The sequence below is a fragment of the Rhinolophus ferrumequinum genome, chromosome 5 (assembly GCF_004115265.2).
Source record: "Rhinolophus ferrumequinum isolate MPI-CBG mRhiFer1 chromosome 5, mRhiFer1_v1.p, whole genome shotgun sequence".
In the NCBI taxonomy this organism is placed as follows: domain Eukaryota; kingdom Metazoa; phylum Chordata; class Mammalia; order Chiroptera; family Rhinolophidae; genus Rhinolophus; species Rhinolophus ferrumequinum.
Genome location: NC_046288.1, coordinates 58915918 through 58932305, shown reverse-complemented (window position 1 = coordinate 58932305; position 16388 = coordinate 58915918). Strand labels below are relative to the sequence as shown.

The window sequence follows — 16388 nt, the reverse complement described above, 5'->3', positions numbered from 1 at the left end:
CACCAGCAAAAAGATTATGACTCACAGAAGGCTCAGATGCTGGTTGGCATTTTTTAGCAATAAAGAAATTTTTAATTAAGGTATGCACATTGTGTTTTAAGTGTAACTGAGACAGGGTTGTTAGTATGTTGTTAGGTAGACAGGAAGGTCCCTGGTGGACTAAACAAAGAACAGCCATATCCTAAAACTCCAGAACAAACAGAACAGATCTGATAGATAGAAATGGGTTCGCTAATCCCTTCAGGATGGACAAACAGAATGAACCTGATAGGGTGCCAGCTCCCTTCTCCAAGCAGATAAGGGAAGATACAAAAATAAGAGCCTTTTTGCCCCATGTTGGGCACCCAGTCAGGGACCCCTTCTCATTCTGAGAGCTGTGACTCTTTGTTTTTAATAAACTATGCTCTTTAACAACTCGCCTCTCCTTGGTCCGCGCTTCCATTCTTCAGTTTCACAAGACACGATCCCAGCACTCAGAAATTTCCTACATCATAAGGAGACTGACACTTAGTAGATTACAGTATAGTGGAAACATGGCTTATTTGCACTAGGAAACCAAACAATTCCTGCAACTTGCTTTATGGTGCTACTCACTCTATTGTGATGGTCTGCAACTGAATCCACAATATCTCTGAGGTGTGCCTGTACACGGCTGGTTACAGATTTCAAAGGCTGTCCGTAATCATCCGTCCTCAGGGTCAGGAGGTCTGCTTTCCGGATAGCTTTTGTCAATTGAAAAATATCAACTAGGTGTTTCATCACCAAAAAGGATTTATTCCGGCGAAAGAAGGGGTGACAACCTGGTGCATGCAGACATTGCAAGCCAAGTACCCACTCTGGCCTGCATGCCAAGATGGAGGGGTATTTATAGAGGGGGAAAGGAAGTTAGAACTATAGAGCTTTATCATCAAGAGAGTTCCTCCTGTAGGGTTCTGGGGATTAAGTGGACTGCAAGAAATTTCCATAAACCCTAGCTGCTCCCATAAGCCCTCCCAACTGATTGCTTCAAGTTCCAGTTGGTCTTTATCTCTTTACAAACAGTTGTGAGTAAAGCAACGTTGCCTGGCCCACTCCAAAGGTGAATTTACCCAGTTCAAACACTGCAAAGGTTCAGGTGCAAGCAGTTCCTCTGGAATGGCTGCTCTGCCTCTATTTTAAAATAACTCCACTTATGTCAACTTTGCACAAGCTCTCCCTACGAAAGCCAGACTTGAAAATCCTGCCGTTGCCTCCAGTTAACTTTGGCCTGAATTCCCTACACAAAAAGAGCAAACTGACTGTTTAAAACAAATTGTACAAGTCCTACAAAGTAACTCGCACTGGGAAGAAGACTACACGTGAAACAGGAAGACAACACACACAATCCTTAACTTTTGAGCAAGTGGGGAAGTGCAAACGTTTGGGGCGGGATTGAGCGAGCGTCAGCTCACCGCAGATGGTCTTTGGTTGCCTGCGGGCTCTTACCCGGGCCGCCCGTGTCCTCGGGGTGGCAGCTGGCATTTCCCGAGGGCGTGTCCGTATCGCCAGGTACCAGGCGACTAAGACTGTGTCCTTCTCAGGGCGCTCTGGACCCGCAAGCTTAGAGAAGGAAGGCGCCCTCACTGTGCGGAGGAAGGGGCGGGCGCTGCGGCTTCTGCTCCAGGAAGCGGAGGCGCCCTGGGCGGTAGTGTTGCGCTGGGTCGCGATGAGCTCGGCGCCGGGGCCCCACGGGGCTGTCCCTGCAGGTAGGGGGATGGCGAGGGCGCGGGACGCGGGTTCCGCCAGCTTTGCCGGGCGGCCCAGGAAGTTGCGGGTTCTGGAGGGAAGCGCTCAGGTGCGGTGGGGGCAGCGTATCTCTCAGTCCAGGTAAACAACGCGGGACCTGCCGCCGCCGCCTGGCGGTCCCGCCGCCGCCTTTGTCCTCCGGAGGTGAATTCCTTCCAGGCGTCGGGCCACGTAAACGTTGACAGGTGGCCCGGCGGGTCCGGGTTTCCCACTGCACCTGGTCATGGAAAGTTGACTTTTACAAGTTGAATCTGGTTTTGTTTTCCCACTTCTAAGTAAAAAGTTAAAGAAGTGGTTGCATGCAGTCATAATAATGGAAGCATGACCGGCCGGCCCCTGGGGTGCCCAGACTGAACGTGGAGATAAAGCCGGGCCTCCGCGGTTATGCAGCCCAGGATCGTCCTGCCTCCAGGAAACCTGCAACTGTTTGTGTGTTTGGGTTGAAACCACAGCAACTTTTCTCTACAAAATAAAGCAACTTGCTACACGTGTACTTTAGAATGTTCTTTCCTGTCGCTTAATTAGATTGAGAAACTCCCGAGCCTGGCTTTAATTTTTTTTTGTTTTTCAGAGTTGAAGTGCTAGCAGTCTGTGCATAATGCCTTTATTTCAGAGCTTTTTATTCTTGATGCACAGAACAAGCGTTGCCCCAGGGCCAAAATGTAGAGTCACGATCGATCAGGGAGCAGCCTTGCCCTGGGTCCAGTGGCCATTTCCGTTTTGGAACCAGTGGCGGGGGATGGGAAACCGCAGCAGGGATCCAGGATGCCCAACCCCTAGGCAGCGCACTTCCCCCTCCATTCTTTTGGTCAAGTTCCTTTTCCTGTGTGCTCCCTTTCTTGTCTTTCTCCATTCTATCCCTTTTCCAGTGTGTTCTAGGCTGACGTGGGTTACTCAGATAGGATAATGAAATAGATTGTTGATAGGTAGTATGGGTAAATTTTCTTAGATACTGTAGTGAATAAAGACAGTGACAGTGGATGCTGTAGAAATTTGAAGAAATGAACACTTACTTTAGAAAGAAGCTGGTCTCTCTCACGTAGGAGAGGGTTTAGCATGGTGACAGAGTGCAGACTGGAATCCATAGGTGGACCTGGCTTTCAGTCCCAACACTACTGCGCTGACCTTGGACAAGGCTGGTGCACTTTCTCCGGCCTCATGGAGCTGTGGAGCTGAGTGACAGAAAGTAATATAGCTAAAGGGCCAGGGCATCAACAAATGGGAGCTGGTAGGATTATCTGGAGAGATATCAAATTAAGGTGACGAGAAAAAAAGGAATGATTTGTTTTGTAAAAATTAAACTAGTTTAAGGAGCAAAGAGATGGTGGGTACAAAGGAGAAGTGTGAAGAGACCAAGTGTTAGCTGGAGGAAGGAGTCAAGGGGAGGCCATAATTGGTCTATTAGAATTTACTGCCTGTGTGTGAGCTGCGGGAGGTCCGGCTAGAAAAGACCATAATCTCCCGGAGCAAAAAGGGGTATGGAGTTAATGGGGGGGGGAGGGGAGTAAAGGAGACTGGTCCCCTTCAGTGCTTCAGGGGCTTTTCGTTGCATTGTCTGGCAACAAAGGGTTTTGGGGGTGTGACCATGCCCCCCCCCCCAGGCCCGCTGATCATAAGTCCCTAAGAGACGAACACAAGCCAGCAGGTACAAGGTACAAAGCAAGACAAGATGGCTTTTAGGATAAGATGGTTCCTACATTCCAGGCGGTTTCTCCAGGCCTATGGCAAATACAAGCTTGCGGGTATACAAGGTACAAGATGGCTTTTGAGGTGGTGTCTGCTCCTGGCTTCACAATGGTCGAATACCAAGAGTCAGGTTTAACAACAGACCCGTTTTTGATAAATAGGTGCTTATCAACAGGAATCTATACATCTGTTAATGCAGGGTATCTCCTTCATTAAAATTTATTTTCTCCAAATCAACAAAGCCGTTTACCCTCTTGGCCAATTTATTGGTATTCATGCAGTATAATCCTTTTTAAAATGCACCCTTCCTGAAAGCTTGTCTGCTTGGTACATACAGCTTACAGTGACGGGCAATCATGGTGTATTATTTTCTCGGAACCTGAGTAAAATTTATCAACTCCAGGACAGTATTGGAATTTAGGATTCCCCAACCCACCCCACTCCCAGGGTGGATTTTGTCTGAGGAGACAGAGAGGGTAGAACAATCAGGTGTGAGGGAGAGACTGAGGAGAGGAGGAACACATCCCTCTTGGCTAGGAGGTGATGGGTAGGGAGGAGTCTGTGCTTTGGAGCCTGTGGTGCTTCCTCAAAGACCTCAATTTAGAGGTGCATCTTGCTGTACTGTTTTTATTTCTGTTTACTCGTTACTTTCTCCTCTTTAAGCGGTTAAGTTAGTCAGGTGAAAACATTCATGGGCACATGGGTCCTTATTGTAAAAGATGCTGGACTCATTGTGCTCTACAATACAGAAGCCACTGGCCCCATGTGGTTACTTAAATTAATTGAAATTAAATAAAATTAAAAATTGAGTTCCTCGGTTACACTGTCCATATTTCAGGTGCTCAAGAGCCACATGTGGCCAGTGGCTGTTGTGAGACAGCAAAAGCACAGGTATAGAACAATTCCATCCCCACAGAAAGTCCGATTGCACAGCACTCTTCTAGGGAGTGGAGAGGGATTCAGTGAAAAGGTGTCCAGAGGGTGGAGAAGTCTGATCACTGGTTGGGAGCAGAGGGTCTCCATTATAGGGTTATAAACACAAATGTGTCAATCAGGAGATCCAAAATCTAAGCCTTTGCGCTGCCCCTTCCCTTCCTCCACCCAAACTTCAACCTCTTCGGGGTCGTAGGGTAATCCAGTATTAATCACATACTGTGTTTCGTTCTATATGACTTAATTCCTTCTGTTTCAGAGAATATTTGCAAACACATTTTCTGTAAAACAAAGCAATATTTCATTTGAGTTCCATAATCACAGAACTGTCACTTGAGCATATTTTGCAATTAATGCGTTTATGTAATATTTTCTCCATTTCTCTTTATAATATTCTTTGCTATTTTGCAGGTAAGAGTTGGGGATGACAAAGAATTGAGTTATTAATTTATATTTCATTTGTTTATTATTATATTAAGCGGTTTCCCTTCCTTTTCCCTTACCATCCTTTTCGTATACTTTTAAACTAACCAAAACAGAAGAATCTTAGAGTGTGGACGTCAAAGTTGTATGGGAGTTTCTGCTGTGTTCCACTACCATAAGTCAAAAAGTAAATTAATTAACAAAAATCAACCTTTTTTTTTTTTTTACAGGTGAGGAACAAAACATGACAGAAACAGATGCCTTCTCTAGCAGGTAAAAATGTGCTCTTTTCTAATAAAGGTCTCTTCCTTTGGTAGTTATAATTAGACTATAGAAATCAAAGCAAGAAAGGGACCTTGGCAGTAGAAAATAGAACCGAGTATGTCTGGTTTTAGCATTTGAAGAGATGCAGTTTCTGTCTCTGGTTGTGAAAGGACCTAGAGTGATGTTCAAAATGTTTAACAGTGGATGTGGCATGGGCCCCAGAGCTGGAGCCTGGCCTGGGCCAGACCATTGTCCTTGGGTGCTGGATGTTAGGAGAAGGAAAGACACCCAGGCAGATGGATCGGGGGTGGGTACTCATGATGGGCGCTGTTTACCAATTGGTACAGAAATATTCCGGACTTTCCTTACTGGTATGGCCAGGAGGCTTTCGCAGGGCACACCAGTGGCCTGTCAATTTGGCAGAGGACAAAGCAGCAGACTTTTGCCTGCCCTGCACATTGACCTTGGGCTTGGAGGAGCTCACTGTTTAATGTGACTTAAAGTGATTGTTTTTTTTAAACTTTTCATTAACAGTGAAATACTTGATCCAGCAGAAAAGTACAAAATGGACCATAAGAGGAGAGGAATTGCTTTAATCTTCAATCACGAGAGGTTCTTCTGGCACTTAACACTGCCAGAAAGGCGGGGCACCAGTGCAGACAGAGACAATCTTAAGCGCAGGTAGTAGTTTTATCTACATGTCAAGGTGATAAGATACTTAAGTGACAACTACTTATGAAACCTTGTCCCCACCAATGAAATAACAGAGCAAGAATATTGGGAGGGTGAGCCTCAGTTGGGCACAGCCTCCCTTAAGAACGTGCCTGTTTTCTTCCTAACCCTGTACTATTAAATGTTAGCAGGCTTTGCATTGTTACAAATATACAGTTGATACTTGAACAACCCGGGTTAGGGGTGCCAACCCTGTGCATAATCAGAAATCCACATGTAAATTTGATGCCCCCAAAACTTAAGTTGTCCCTCAGTATCCACAGGGGATTGGTTCCAGGACCCCCACAGATACCAAAATCCATGGATGCTTAAGTCCCATGTATAGAATGTCATAGATCAATGGATGTAGTCAGCCCTCCGCATCCGTGGACTGATGGTGATCATAAACAGTGCAGGTATTTTTTTTAAAAAATCCACATATAAGTGGACTCTCACAGTTCAACCCTGTGTTGTTCAAGGGTCACCTGTATTTGCATAGTAGACAGCAGTATTTTAACTTGAATCAGTTATTACAAGTAAATCCTTTCCTACCGTGGGTGATCAGGGAAAATCATCGTCATATTTTTCTTTCCCCCTAAAGAAAAGTCATTTTACATGTCAAAATGTATATAGATTCCTCAGTTAAAATAAGGTATGTGACAACTTTGAATAGCTCATAAGCTAATATTCAATTAATCTATCACCAGGTTTTTAGATCTAGGATTTGAAGTGAAATGCTTTGATGATCTTAAAGCAGAAGAATTACTGCTCACGATTCATGAGGGTAAGTAGTTTTCCTATCCTTCTTCTGATGGGACTGAGTACTTTAATTATCCTACCTGTAAAGACAGATCCAAATAATGAACTGTGTTGTAAAAAGTCTTTATAAGTTAACTTGGCATGGGTTATAGGTTTTGGTTGTGCCTCTCTGCTTATATGTTACCCACCACATTTAAGAGCCCCTTGCAAAGTATTATGCCTCAAGTTTATGTTTAGCATACCACTAGTTACAGTCTATTACTCTAGAAGTGAATGAAATGACCTTTTCATTTACAATTAAAAGTCTAAAATGCAAACACTATAGATGCTGGACAGTCATTTTTTAATTGACTCCTTCCATACCCAACTTTTTTATTGGCTTCAAGATACTGTTGATTTACATACATTGTCTCGTAATTTCTACATCATTATGCAGCAGGTACGTTTATCACAGTAATCACTGCATGCCATCCATGGATTCTTAAGTCATTTGCCAATGGACTATTATAATATGTATATAACTTAAACTTTCTTCAGAGCTTTTTTTTAGGTATGATTGACATATAACATTAGTTTCAGATATACATGATTCAATATTTGTGTACATTCCAAAATAATCAAAAGTCTAGTTACCATCCTTCACCATACAAAATTACAAAACATTTTTTTCTTGTGATGAGGACTTTTTTCTTTAAAAATTAATCCTAAGAGAGGATTTACTCTTTTAGCAACTTTCAAATATACAGTACAGTATTATTAACTACTATTCCCATGCTGTACACTGCATCCCCATGACATACTTATTTTATAACTGGAAGTTTGTACCTTTGACTCCTTTCACCCATTTTGCCCACCCTCCTCTCCCCTCTGTCAACCATCAATCTGTTCTCTGTGTCTGAGTTTTGGTTTTTTGTTTGTTTGTTTGGTTGGTTGGTTGTTTTAGATTCCACATTTAAGTGAGATCATAACAGTATTTGTCTTTCTCTGACTTATTTTACTTAGCATAATTCCCTCAATGCGGTCCATCCATGTTGTTGCAGATGGCCAGATTTCATTCTTTTTTATTGCTGAATATTATTCCGTCTGTGCCATTTTGTGTATCACAATTTTTTAAAAAAAAATCTTTTATTTATTTTAAGTTTGGTTTTCCTGGACCCATCAGCTCCAAGTCACGTAGTTGTTTCAATCTAGTTGTGGAGGGCACAGCTCACAGTGGCCCATGTGGGGATCGAACTGGCAACCTTGTTGTTCAGAGCACCACGCTCTAACCAACTGAGCCAACTGTCCGCTCCAATCACAATTTCTTTAGCCATTCATTCATTGATGGACACTTAGGTTGTTTATATATCTAGACTTGTAAATAATGCTGCATGAACATGGGGGTGCACAAATCTTTTCACGTTTGTGTTTTTCTTCAGATAAATACTCAGACATGGAATTGCTGAATCATATGGTATTTTTTTTTTTTTTAATTTTTGAGGAACCTCCATACTAGAGCTCTTCTTTAATCTGGAAATCATTTTAACTGGCTGTTTACCGGGTTTTCTACTTTGCTTGCTCATAAGCTTTGGAGGACATCCATCTCATGTCTTAATAGTCTTGGAAGCACCAAGTGCTGTAGACATATTGAAGGTGCTGTACTCACTGGAGGTGCAAACAAAAAGAGGGTTGTAGGTTCTGGGCCTCTCCGGTCTGCTGATGCAGAGAACTTTTAATGCCAAAATGACGGATCTTGAAGGCGGTTTCCCATAATAATCCCTTTGTGTTTTACATGTCATTGTCTGGTTTAGAAAAATGAATGAAATCTGTCCAAATTCTATTATTTTGAACTTCAATAATTTTGATTTTTAATCAGATACAATATGGGATAAATTGTTTGATTATAGACTTAAATAAGTTGTGTTTCATTACAGACATTTTATATTTACTATAAGAATAACAAATTTTCTCCCTCAATCATACGTATTATGTAACTTTATTCCAGCATTAGTAAATTGAATTGTTATATGTAGCTAATAAGCATCTTATTTTCACTTTTATATGAACTTTTGGGGGCCTTTATAGCATCAACCTCTAGCCATGTCGATGCCGATTGCTTTTTGTGTGTCTTCCTGAGTCATGGTGAAGGCAGTCACATTTATGCATATGACGCCAAAATTGAAATTCAGACATTGACTGGCTTGTTCAAAGGAGACAAGTGTCAGAGCCTGGTTGGAAAACCCAAAATATTTATCATTCAGGTAAGACTGATAATGTTATAATCTCAATTATAAAGCCCAGGGTCTGTGTATGTGATTATAAAGAACTAAAGCCAATTTTGAAAGTAACTTTCTCCGGTAACTGGAAAGGCCCTTTTTGAATTCTAGCCAATCAGAGTTGCAATTTGAATTAGTAATAGTAATTTTTAACATAAAAAGAATAAAGATTCTTGGTGTCTTTATTACTTGGATTGATATTTGAAATGACTCAAAATCACCAATGTGCTACTCCGTGGCCCAGGCTGGTTAGGTTCTCTGGGAGCTGTTGAGCCTGTAAACCAGTGGGAAGGGTGGAGGCATAAAAAATTCTAGTCCTAGCTTCCCTCATCCTTCCAGTCTCCCTTGAAGCAAGATGCTGTCCCCCACCAAATTGGTATTAGGGGTAAAAATATTTTTTGGCCTGAATAACGAACGTCATTTAGTACATCAATAAGGATTTCGAACAGAGAAGAGAATTCCTGTATTTCCATGAATGGTTTGGAGGAAGAGACCACATACTCCTTCCTGACCTAGAGCCTTAAGGGGAGGGAAGTAGGGGGTCTATAAGAAAAGAAGTTACGCATGATTCCCTGGTTTCTTGTTTGGACAACTGCATTGGGGTGTCTGTGGGAAATGCAGTTGGAGGTACAGGTCTAGAACCTAAGTGTTGGAGACACAAACGTGGGAGTAATGAGGCGACGGATGGTGATGGGAGCGATGGGTTTCCCCATGTCAAGTATAGCCTGAAAAGTGAATGTAAAACGCGACTGAGGGACACCAGTGAGGAATGAGCAGAGGAAAGACGCTGCCGAGGATGGCCCAAAGAAGTAGAAAAATGACAAGATGATTGATTGCTTCGTGACAAAGGGAGGGGCCAGCACTGTCAACGACAAGAGAATTGGAAATAATGAATGAGCTCCTATGAGATGATAGCCACAAAGGAGGAAAATATTTCACCAAGTTATTTGATTTCTCTATGCCTCAGATTTTTCATCTGTGAGATGGGGATAAAATTTCATCTGCCTCATGGCGTGGTTGTGAGGATAAAATGACCCGGCCTAACAAATGAGAAACTTAGAATAGTGCCTAGCACATGGCAAGCCCCTCAGGGAAAGGCCAGCTCCTGTCACTGCAATTGATGGCATCAAGTTCCAGGTATTCTACATGATATTTAGGAAGACGGTGGAAAACAAGGTCTGAAAATAAGACTGATGCTTCTAAATAAGATTAAAATCTCCTTGTAAAAATAGGATATTAGGGGTCTTCTGTTTATCTGATAATTTTGAAATCACTCAGGACTCTTTTTAAACTTTATAATTCTTTAACTATTTCATAATCGATGGCTGCATTTACAATACTAAAACAGGATCTGTTAGGTCAGTGTATTGCACTTACTAGGGCTGCCAGAACAAAGTCCACAGACTGGGTGGCTTAAACAACAGAAACTTATTTTCTTACAGTTCTAGAAAAGTCTGAGATCAAGGTGTTACCTGAGTTGATTTCTACTTAGGCCTCTCTCTCTGGCTTGTAGACGAGTGACTGTCCTATCCCTCTCTTTTCATGGTCTTTCCTTTGTATCTGTGTCCTAATCTCTTCTTCTTCTTCTTCTTCTTTTTTTTACTAATTAAAAAAAATTGTATTTACTTAGAAGCATTCAGTATGTTAACAAAACAGCTGCAATTTCTTTTTGCAATTACAGAGTGGTATTCAGTTAACAGAACAACAATTATTTTGTATAAGTTGCATCAGAGACAACTGAAGATGAAAAAAACTACCATCCCCATATATAACTAATTTGTGCTGTGCACCAAGGACCGGCTTTAAATTTCCATGCCAATTTACAACCCCCGTACTGTACCAGGCAAAGGTTAGTGGCTATTGAAAATACCACCAGGACAGGGCTATCTAAAGACACATTCAGTAGTGTGGTCACTATATAAAAAAAGACATTACAGTTTAAAAACAAATCTTACACAGCCTTATATTTCAGTTTTTTTCTTTAAAAGGAGTGAGTTGTGTACAGGGGGTTAAATGCTTTATCAACAAGAAGGAAAAAACTGCGCTAGAACCAACTTATTCATCATCATCTTCTTCATCTTTCTCCTCATCTTCCTTGTTCTCCTTCTCTTTCTTCTTTTTCTTGCTCTTTTCAGCCTTGACAACTCCCTTTTGTGCCGCATCAGGCTTTCCTTCAGCTCGGTATGCAGCAATATCCTTTTCGTATTTTTCCTTCAGCTCAGCAGCCTTTTTCTCAAGGCTGCGTGTCATCTGCAAGTGTCATTCCACATCTCTCCCAGCTTCTTTGCAAACGGGTAGGCCAGGATGCTCTCCTTTGAGTTCTGTGCGAAACTCAGAACAAGAGAAAGGCTGAAGGAGGCCTCTTGGGTGCATTGGGATCCTTAAACTTCTTTTTTGCTTCCCCTTTAGGAGGGATGTAAGTTTTCATTTCTTTCATAACGGGCCTTGTCCGCCTTTGCCATGTCTTCAAATTTTCCTTTTTCATTAGCAGACGTGGTCTTCCCCCTCTCTGAGCACTTCTTAGAAAACTCTGAGAGATGGACTGAAGCATCTGGGTGTTTCTTCTTGTGCTCCTCCCGGCAGGTTCGCACAAAGAATGTACATGATGACGTTCTGCCTCTCGGCTTCTTAGGATCTCCTTTGCCCAGGTTTAATTATTTTTCCTCAGCGCGCACAGTCGCCCAGTGCCCGTCCGACTCGCACTTGCCCCGGCACTGTCTCTATGGAGCCCAGTGCACTGCAATGGCTTTCCTAATCTCTTCTTATAAGGACTCCAGTCATAGTGGAGTAGGGCCCATTCATATGACCTCATTTTACCTTAAGTACTTCTTTAAAGACCGTATCTCCAAATACAGTCACATTTGAGGTACGGGGGTTAGGACTTCAACATATAAATTTTGGGAGGGGAAGAACAAAATAGAGCCCATAATAGTCATTTAAGAGTAGAAATTAATGTTAGCCTTTGTGTGAGTCAGAATTAGTGGATAGGAATGTGAGACTTCACTTTCAAGTAGGAGCAAAAGGAAGAAGGCATATTAATAGCTGTCTTCTCAGGTCAGGTGGTGTCATTTTGAACCTTAACAGTATATGGCAGCAGGTAGGCAAGCGAAACCTGATCTGGGAACATATTATCTGATTAAATAGAAACATTTAGGCAAAAACTATAGCTTGTAAAAGGATGACTCTTGGCACCGTGGTGTAGTTAATCTAGGAATTTTTAAACCACAGCAGCTTTCTTCTCTATAGCATACCTTTCAATCAACATAATTTAGTGTATAGTTGAAGATGCCAATTTTTAAAAAACATTAACCAAAAGAAAACTTAAGTAGGGAAACAACTGTCAGCTTTAGTCTGCTCTGAACCTGAGAGCCTTGTTTTGGAAGTACCTATATAGTGGCTTCTGTTGAGGTTGACATGAAGGGGTACTGAATTACACATCCGCTGTAAACATTAAGCATTGGGAAGAAAAGAGGAGATAAGTAAAGGAGGTGGTTTTCTTCCTTGTCTCGTAGGCATGTCGGGGGAACCAGCATGATGTGCCAGTCATTCCTTTGGATGTAGTGGATCATAAGACAGCCAGGCCGGATGCCAATGTCACCCAGGTGGATGCGGCCTCAGTTTACACACTGCCTGCTGGAGCAGACTTCCTCATGTGTTACTCTGTTGCAGAAGGTGTGTCTGTGTTTAATACAAATATAGAATTGGCTTTCCTGGCTAAGTTCCTGTAAGTTTCACCTTGGCTTGATTTGGATCCTATCTTTCTATTGGGACACAGTGATTTAGTTAGTCCTGAAGCTCACAGGCCTAGAGTGGATTTCTTTGATCACATAGCACAAAGTGATACATGACATTGTAAAATACCATATGGAAAAATCATCCCTGAGAACTAAAAGTCTAAAGCTTTAAGTCTAATTATATAGAATATTAGCAGCCTGCTGTCAGTTACTCCTGGTGATAGTGTCATTGTCATATTCATGGGAAGCTTTGCTGACAAATATTTGATGACGATTGTTCTTTTCTTTTGCAGTAATTTTATGTTTTTCTTCTTTCTAATCTCTTGTCTCAAAATCATCGCCTGGCTACTATTAGGTTGGTGCAAAAGTAATTGCAGTTTAAAAGGTTAAAAATTGCAAAAACCGCAATTACTTTTGCACCAACCTACCATCTTGGGAACTTTTAGATAATAGAGGAAATTACATATGTGAGGTGTGATCAAAAAATACAGCAAATGTTTAAATTTTAAAAAATTTATTACAGTGAAAGGCACATTGCCATTAAACCCACTCAAAATAGTCCCCCACGCTTCGAACACACTTATCCCATTGTTCTTGCCACCTTCTGAAGTAGTTCTGGAAGTCCTCTTTTGTGTGTTTAGTTGTGCAATCATGGCTGCCTCCATGTCCTGAATCGATTCAAAACGTTTACCTTTCATGGTCATTTTGACTGTGGGGAAGAGGCAGAAGTCACATGGTGCCAGATCCAGTGAGGACACACCATAATGTTTTTGACAGCAATTGCCGTATGCCAGATGTGATATGTGACACAAAGTATTGCTACGATGGAGGATGAAGTAGACAAGATAGGACTTCCAGAACTGTTTCAGAAAGTGGCAAGAACGTCGAGATAAGTGTTTTGAAGCGAGAGGGAGTATATTTAGACAGATAAAAGGCAATATGTCTTTTACGGTAATAAAATTTTTTAATTTAAGCATTCACTGTATTGTTTGATCATACCTCACAATTAGCCCCATTTTTATAGAATTATATAGAATTAATCCCTTTCCCACATGAGAATAGTCAACAGAGAAACATGTAAAAACTGTATCATGGACACATCTTAGTCTTCCCCAAGGATTTTGGAGAATATTTCTGTAACAATGAATTATAAAGGTGTTTTTCAGTCCTAATAACTGAAAGCCAGAAAACTTCAGTGTCCTTTTTCCTATCTTTTGTAGGTTATTACTCTCATCGGGAAACTGTGAACGGTTCATGGTACATTCAAGATTTGTGTGAGATGCTCAGGAAATTCGGCTCATCTTTGGAGTTCACAGAGCTCCTCACATTGGTGAACAGGAAAGTTTCTCAGCGCCGAGTGGACTTTTGCAAAGACCGAAGTGCAATTGGAAAGAAGCAGGTCCCTTGCTTTGCCTCCATGCTAACTAAAAAGCTGTACTTCTCTCCAAAATATAAATGATAGGGCTGTTTTATGTATTTGTATTCAAAATGGATTTCCCTTCTTTTTATATAAATATCATTAGATTGAAGCTTATGGTACAGCAATTTAAAATGTTTTAAGGTTTAATGAGAACTTTTAAGTAAATAGTTCATATTGGACATAGTGAAGGGGATTTGATATATGTAGAAATTAAATCCTCAGGGAATATCTATAAAAATCCACAAACATTTGTAGTAGTTGATTTTTATAATTTGTAAGGTTACTCAAAATATCTGGCTGATTTAATTTGTATTTTGTGAATTTTTTAAATAAAAGTTTATAATGTTTTTAAGGTTTTTGAAACTCAAGAATTATTAAATTGGTGCAAACGTAATTGCAGTTTTTGCAATTATTTTTAACCTTTTAAAGCGCAATTACTTTTGCACCAACCTGATAGTTTTCCCTTAATAAAATACTTGAAATTCATGTTTTACCAAATTTTTCTAATTTGCATTTTTATTCATTATGTAATTTTATAGACTTGTTTGTTGGTCATATAAATTTATCTACATATGAATTACCCTTTTGTATAGGACTTTAACTCTCACTTAAATGAGCCTTAAAAAGTGTTATATGGCATTCTAAGGAAGAAATATAGAACAATCAATTCTTACTTACTATGGGCTAAGTATTTGCAAAATTTGATTCTGTCAATATCTTCCATGTTAAGTTACTATATATTGTCCAGTAGTCATCATTCCCACTCACAGACCATCCTGTTAATGGGATAGATGTTACTTTTAAGGTTCAATTCTTACTAATATGATATACAAAATTTGAGTAATACTGTTTTGTTAATAACCTGCCAGAGGCTGAAGATGGTTACATGTTTGGACTTTTCGTAACTGAACTTGTGAGTTGCTAGTTCAAAAGCAATAGTTTGCATATTATTGTTTCACCTGCAGTTCAAAAAACGTGCCAGCCATGTGCTGCAGTTGGTGGGACATTCATAACCTTGTTTTATGGTCACAACAGGGCCTTCACTGTCAGGTGAACTTCTTACTTCCTTTAACTCCTTACCACAGGTGTTGCCATTGCCATGCTTCTCCTTTCAAGAGCTAATGACTATAAAACGCCCCTCAGTTCACCTGATGAACATTGGCTGGCCTTCTAGGCAAACATTATACAATTCTGGTTACCTAAGAGAAATAAGCTAGTATTATTAAAAAGCTCTAAAACAAAACAAAACAAATAAAACACATTTTGTTTCCCTTGAGTGTGACCAAAGAGTTTATTTAAAAAAATCTTTTTGTTCAGAAGCAGTGACATTGGTACCTACATACCTAGGCATCAAATTGCCATCAAATCTGAGTCTGTGGAAGCAATGGGGGCACAACTGAATCCTGTATGAAATACCCTGTTTCCCAGAAAATAAGACCTAGCCGGACAATCAGTTCTAATGCATCCTTTGGAGCAAAAATTAAAACCCCATCTTATTTTACTATAAGACCTGGTCTTATTTTACTATAACATAAACATATAAGACTGGGTATTATATTAATTTTTGCTCCAAAAGATGCATTAGAGCTGATTGTCCGGCTAGGTCTTATTTTTGGGGAAACACGGTAGTTGTCTCAGAATAAGAATCCTTTTGTAATAAAATTAACATGTAGTGTGTTTGGATTCCTTTAATTTTGGTTCCAATCCCTGTAGACTTAAAACTTGGAATATGAATAGAAAAAGCATATGCTGTTTATGTTTTTAAATAACTAGTCTATAAAGTTTTAACATAAATGATGTGCTATTTGGAGAAACTACATTTTAAATATTAAAAAGGTCAGTGTCTGGCCTATTATCACTGAGCTGTTGTGGCTGCAGTATCAGAAATCAGTTTCACCTGTCGTAAAATACAATGTGACTTACCCACAGCTTGTCTGACGAATAAAAATTATTTTATTCTGTGAAGTAGGAAGATAGAAATCAAAGAATGCTATCTTTACTAAAAATTAATTCATTTTTCACATGACTAATTTTCTTAAGTCCTGAAAATATAGACTTATTCTTTGATAATTGTCTCATATTCTTGTTCGGGGTAATCAAAATTTTTCTGTAAAGAGCCAGAGAGTAAATATTTCAGGTTTTGCAGGCCATACCGTCTATTGCAACTAGTCAACACTGCTACTACAGGGCAAAGGAAACAGCCAGTCAATACATAAGTGAGCACTGTTGTGTTTCAGTAAAACTTTATTTACAGAAACAGGTACAGGTATTAGTTTGCCAACTCCTGCTCTAGTCCATCCCATCTTTCCAATTTTCCTTTAGACTGTTTGCAAGAATTCAGAAGCCATCCTTTCCACTTTTAGTCTAGACTCTCTCCAGCACTATACCTGAAAACACCACGGGCCTTACCCCTGTCTTTCTTGGGTACCTAGTATGGAC

At 40.5% G+C, this 16388-nt stretch overlaps 1 protein-coding gene across 1 annotated transcript; it reads left to right on the top strand.

Annotated features, from left to right (window-relative positions):
• The first annotated feature begins 1278 nt into the window (after positions 1 to 1278).
• CASP6 (caspase 6) lies at positions 1279 to 14375 on the top strand. Its single transcript, XM_033106060.1, has 7 exons — positions 1279 to 1724; positions 5037 to 5079; positions 5605 to 5751; positions 6489 to 6565; positions 8605 to 8780; positions 12308 to 12467; positions 13750 to 14375. Exons 1-7 carry the CDS (start codon positions 1436 to 1438, stop codon positions 13986 to 13988), a joined length of 1131 nt encoding a protein of 376 aa, XP_032961951.1. The 5' UTR covers positions 1279 to 1435; the 3' UTR covers positions 13989 to 14375.
• Positions 14376 to 16388: the final 2013 nt, after the last annotated feature.